Source organism: Mauremys mutica, chromosome 2 (assembly GCF_020497125.1).
Source record: "Mauremys mutica isolate MM-2020 ecotype Southern chromosome 2, ASM2049712v1, whole genome shotgun sequence".
NCBI lineage: Eukaryota > Metazoa > Chordata > Testudines > Geoemydidae > Mauremys > Mauremys mutica.
In genome coordinates, this window is record NC_059073.1 from 204734480 (window position 1) to 204740585 (window position 6106).

Here is a 6106-nt window from a genome sequence, read left to right on the forward strand (position 1 = left end):
TTCCTTGACTATCTGAATATCTGGTGGACTAGTGGGATCTCTTGGTAACACTTTTCCAGACAGTAGTCTACCCAGGACAGAATTGTAGCCTGCCGTGTATTTGCAGCGTTTGCTTCTGTTGCTAACTGTAGTATGAATAAACTTTTTAAAATTATTGCTTTATGCTGTAGTGCTGTCCTGAAAAATCCATTGAAAGATGCCATAAGAAACCCCAGAGTTTTTTGGGAAGAATTGGGAATCGTCCCAAAACGTACTGTGTGACTGCGAGATATAAAATACTTCCTTCAGCTTCCATGTAGGAATTTCTTTATTTTTTTCATGTGAATTTAATGCATGGGGAAGGTTCCCTATGGCACAAAGTTCTTTTATCCACAAAACAGAGTGCATGAGCCATGTTAGAGTAAGGTTACCTACAATGTTGTTCCAGTGTCTTGCAACCAGGATGCGAAGGGGCTACTTCTAGGGGTGAGAGGGTAGATTGCTTTCTGTGTCCAGTCGCTCCTTGCTGATTCTGTGGTTGTGAATAGTAATATTTCTATCATTGCTTTCAAAGAGAAAGCTATAATAGAGTTAAAGTACATTTTAATCAATTCCCTGCCATTGCCGGGGCCTTGGATATTCGTGCACCTCAGTCCCTCTTGTTTTCTGCCTGTGGCACGTAAGTCTTCTGTGGGCTGTAATACTTTGGTCTAATTTTAGTTGTTGGGTTTAGTGTGCATGTGGTGTTGGTGGTTTGTGATATATGATCTGGTAGGCCTTTCTGGCCTTAAACGCTGATAGTTCCTTGAAATGCCTGTAATAGTGGGTTCTGAACGTGTGAAGTCTTCTAATGCAGATAATCCCTCCCTATAATATATACTCACTGTTTGATCAGCAGCTCTGATTTTAAGAAGTTTGTCTTCTAATAATGAAATAATTAGCAATGATTATTTGGCCACAAACCCATTAGTCAGATGTAGTTAATGATAGAGCTTCTAGATGCAACAAATGTTTTTTAGAATGGAAATAATGTTGGTACATTCAGATAAGGATTGATCACATAATTGTGGTGACCTTTTATCTCTGACAAAGAGCTCTTCATTTTGCACAGTAATACCGTTTGTGTGATGGATCAGGTATTTATCCAAAGGATGTCGTTACAATTTTATTGATATTGAATTCTTATGGAGCACATGAAGAAAAAAGTGCCCAGTGTAATCTATATTTTAGAATAATGTATTTGTAATTATTAGTAGCCATAGTCTGAGTGGGTTTTTTGCTTTTAATTCCCTGTAGCAACATAGACAACCAGTTTCCAGGTCAAGGTGTTTCTACTGGATTTCCAATGTACCCTGCATTCAGCCCATTACAGATGATATGGTGGCAACAAATGTATGCACGTCAGTACTACATGCAATAGTAAGTTACTTCATGTATCGTCCTAGTGCACCTACCACGATGACAACCTGCCATAAAAAAACTAACTAGCTGCTGTTTGTGTGACTGACATTTCTGTGCCTTGCCTCTTTTTCTTTTTGTCTGGTTTTACTATTTTACACTTAACTTAATTTGGCTATTCAATTAAAAATTCCTTTGCCTGCTTCTAAAAATGTATTCCTTTTAAAGTTTTATGATTGAGAGTGGAATTCTTCTGTTTGTTTGAAAGTATCTTTATTAACATTCACCACTGGAATTGTTGTGATACAAACATTAGACTCACTTGGCCCTTGTACTGCCCAGGCAACACTTCTGCAAGATGGGGTTAGCTAGTAATAGGCTCAAATCACAATTATCATTAAAAAAAAAATGTATTTTCAAGTTGAGGTTAGCAAGACCAGAAAAAATCTCCCATGCCAAGTAAAATGGATTCCAGTCATTTTTAAGCCAAAAAGCAAGGGAAGTAGCCCTGTTGAATGTCAGTGCATCATACTGGATGAGAATTCTGGTCCCAGAGGTAGATCTTCTCCTCTCTCCCACCTTATTCAGTTGGCAGTGGGGCTGGAGACAGCACACAACTGCTGACCGAGAGGTAATGCTGCATGTCACTCTAATAATCTTTGCTACTCGATGCATGGAGTTGGCACAGTCTTTGTCCAGAAGAAGCAGTGTCCTCAGCTGGGAAAATGGTTATAATAAAGGCCAAATCTTCCCTACTTTCACCTTGTGGTGTCCAGATACTGCAACTTTGATTCTGTGCTAGATCATACAATCATCTGAGACCTCGGAGAAGACATACTTATTACTTGCTAACAAAATGGTTCTTAAAGATGAAATTTCATGTCATTTTCCGAACTTTGATGTTCTACTCAAAAAGTAAAGAGCTTTTACTTAAATGGATCCTGTGCGTCTGTTTTGGAGGAAGAGGGAAAATTTAGTTGAATTAATTTTGGGATTTTTTGCATGTATGTATCTAAACTTATTGCAGAACAATGTATAAAATGGAGGAGGGAAAAGATGGGTGAGAGCTGCCACATCTCTGTTCAGAGGTACTGTAGAAAGAAGAGGAATTTCTTCTTTATCACACAATACCTATGAAGTTGGTATATATTTTAAATACTGTATTTAAGATCTCAAGTTTCCCAGGTGCTTTAACTGGCATTTTTCTCTGTACGAAAGAGCTGTAAGGAAGCTTGGGTTTAAATATTATTACTTCTAATACAAAGCTGGCTTTTCAGAAAACCTATTTTTAAATTTCAGTCAAGCTGCAGTTTCAGCCCAGGCAACATCCAGCACTGAGCCAGTCATATCAGCCGTCGGGCAGCCTGTAAATTCAGAGCATGTTCCTGCAAATGAGCCCCCAGCAGTGCCAAACGTAGCAGCACAGGAGAACAGGCCTGTAAACCAGAATGTTCAAATGAATGCACAAGGAGGTCCAGTAGTGAATGAGGAGGACTTCAATCGAGACTGGTTAGACTGGATGTACACATTCTCTAGAGCAGCTATTCTCCTCAGCATTGTATACTTCTATTCTTCCTTCAGTCGGTTTGTCATGGTGATGGGAGCCATGCTACTGGTTTATTTGTGAGTAAAAAATATTCAGTTATGAATAGCTGTAGTTTAGCTACATGGAGTATGATGATCAGTGTATGACTATCATTATAAGCTAACTTTTAAAGATGTGAAATTGGATCACTTTACAGAATTCCAATGTAAAGGTGAACTCCAAAGAATTTGTAAAAGGGAAGAATTAACAATAATCATTAACAGGGCACATATAGAAACTCGGCTTTCAAACAGATGTTCAGATGTAGTCTCAAAATATAGAATTCTTGAGTTCTAGGTTCCCTTTTCCTCTGAGAACTGATGGGCATCACACCTAAAACATGCTGCTTTTTAGGTATTGGTGATGTCAACTTAACTGTTGTAGGGAAAACATAGAATTTTGGAAACAGAACTTAAGAGGTGAGTGAAGGAAGAATTGAATTTCATTTGATTAATTTCAAAAGCATTTGTTTGCATTGACGTAAATTATATATTGCTACTGATTGGGGATCTTAAAGGTGAACTGTAAAGCTGAACTCAATTTTGAAGTAAAACAGATATAATGTTCCCAGTAACTTGTATGGGCTCGGTGGAGACACTCCGGAATCCAACATTCAGGGACATTATAGATATCAGAAAAGGAAAGCTTTTACCATACCCTTAAAAAAAAAAAAAAAAAAACCCTCCCCCCCCTCCCCCCCCACAAAACGGAAGCTACTGCCTTTTGCTACCAAAATTCATTAACAATGACACTGAGGTTTAATGAATTTAAAAATGCCATCTCAGCTAGGGTAAGGCGGTAATTTTTAAGGAATTAAAATTGAAAAGATCTGCATTTAAGATGTTTGCATTCTCATGTTCAACAAAATATGGTTGATTCTGCTATGTCATTGTGCTACCGACTTAAAACTGCCTGTCAGAAACATCATTAAAACTGAGTAGCTCAGGAACAAAATATTCACTTGCACATTACCATGATCACTGACATCACTAAAATATCAAGGTGTTTTTTGTTTTTGTTTTTGTTTTGGGTTGGGTTTTTTTTTGACAGCCAAGTAGGGAAAAAAAACACAGAATTTTTCAATGCTGACTTAAAATATAGATATTAGCTGTTCTAAGAAGCATTTTATTCTATATTTGGGTTAACAGGGATCTGTTCAGTTAGTTTTGTTACTTAGAAATAATTCTCAGACTCCAGTATTCTCCCAACAGTCTAATCAAGATGAAGAATGGATTATCTATTCTTCATCTACAAGTAAGTTTAATGAGACTTGGGCATGTAGATAGCAGTTATTTTCCCATTGTAGAAATTTCATCAGCAGCTTTACAATTTAGAGAGACAAGGTTTTTAATTGTTCATTTTATTAAATAGACACCAAGCTGGATGGTTCCCCTTTAGGCAAGAGGGAGGCCAGCAACAGGCAGCCAATAACAATGCAGAAGTGAACCGTGATGGACAAAATGTAAATAACCCTGACCTTGAGGAGATGGTAGGTGAATGTCAACTTGGATGTTTCATGTTTTCCTGTATTCGCTCTCCTTCAAATAATGTGTATTTGTAACTGAATAGTAGTACAAAATTCAGCTTGAATCGGAAGGGAATGAGGATGGAAATGCACTTCTCTTTTTTACCACCAAAAAAAAAAAAGTAACCTTAATATGTGGGATGGACAGAAGGGAAATTAGCTTTTTTTTTTAAAAAATGTTTAATGATAAAAGCCTTATGAAAAACCAGATCAATCCTGCCTTCATCTTTGTCTATAGTGTTTAATAGAGAATTGCTACTTAGACTTACTCCACTGTTGAATGGGTTTTATGTTTGCTACTAGATCCTTCACAGGGAGTTGCCCTGTTAATAGAGTTACTTTATGTAGGAAAATATTTCCATTAATATATTCTGCCTCTTTATTAAAGCAATTAAACCATTTAGACAATTTCTGTTTTAAAAGGAGCGTCTTATGGATGATGGGATTGATGAAGAGAGTGGAGAAGATGCTGGTGAAGATGGCAGTACAGAGCAGCATCCTGGATTCATGGCTTCAGCTTGGTCCTTCATCACCACCTTCTTCACATCGCTCATTCCTGAAGGACCTCCACAGGTTGGCAATTAGGCTCAAGAGGAACTGTGCCAGGCAGCATAAGAAGCTGTACATAGAAGAGGGAGCTGAATCTAGGGGGTATTTTAAATACAGTGCAATTTCAAAAGATTTATAATAACTTTTTGATCATGGTGTACAAAAATGTGTATTTTTCCCTTTTGGCTTTCTCATGCATATGAATATTTTAAGCACAAGTGGACTACTAAATTTTTTTTCAAGTTCTTCTTTTTTCTAAAGAAGAATTAAATGTAAAGATACTGGTCTTCCATGTTTTATTTTAATTTTAGTTGTACATTACACTGAGACAAGAAGTTTTTAGGTTGTGTGCACGATTATTCCTTTGAAGAGCTGTTAAAAGTATAAATGTCAACAAAAGCCTTTTAAAAATGAGATCTATCCTCCTGGGAAAAGTACTGAGCCTCTCATGTAAGAAGCTAGAAAGTTTAAATATCTTGGGGCTATATAGCCAGTTTCAATAAATTTTGAGGTGATTTTCTCTTTTAGACAGCTCTTCAAAGAAAATTAACAGTGATAAAGTACATCATCAATGTTTGATACATACAGTACTTTTTAAAAAAAAAAGATGTACTGGAAAATAGACACATGTAATTAGTTTTTTAATAAAAACCAAGTTACAGTAACCCTTATGGATGCATGTTCCTATAAATACAATCTTTTAAGTGCAAAAACCCTACATGTACACATCAAGGATGAGAACACATGAATCACAAAATTGAAATTATATGGTTACAGCCATATTGCACATAGTGAATAAAGGTATATATTTATAATGGCAGAGATAATGTGGTAGATAGTACATCAATTTCATGATTTCTGTACTTTTAAACTATTAATTTCAATATAGCAGAAACAAAATGTTTTGCATTCTTTTTGGGGTAAAACTAAAGATGGTAGTTAACCTTTAAATGAGAGAAGTAATACATTGCATATCCGTGGCACAATACTTTACTGTATGCAGTAAAGTCAGGAAGTAACTCTTTCCTTATCCATTTAATAGTTGAACTCCGCAGTTCAATTTAACATGG

General features: G+C 36.4%; 1 protein-coding gene across 2 annotated transcripts in view; it reads left to right on the top strand.

Annotated features, from left to right (window-relative positions):
• The window catches only part of HERPUD2 (HERPUD family member 2), a 30663-nt gene extending 24962 nt beyond the window's left edge, over nucleotides 1–5701 (top strand). For both annotated transcript variants that reach the window (XM_045007610.1, XM_045007611.1), the window contains 4 exons: nucleotides 1276–1398; nucleotides 2677–3000; nucleotides 4334–4451; nucleotides 4911–5701. In XM_045007610.1, coding sequence (XP_044863545.1) covers nucleotides 1276–1398; nucleotides 2677–3000; nucleotides 4334–4451; nucleotides 4911–5072 — 727 coding nt within the window. In that variant the 3' untranslated portion in view covers nucleotides 5073–5701. The remainder of the gene's footprint in view (nucleotides 1–1275; nucleotides 1399–2676; nucleotides 3001–4333; nucleotides 4452–4910) is intronic.
• Nucleotides 5702–6106: the final 405 nt, after the last annotated feature.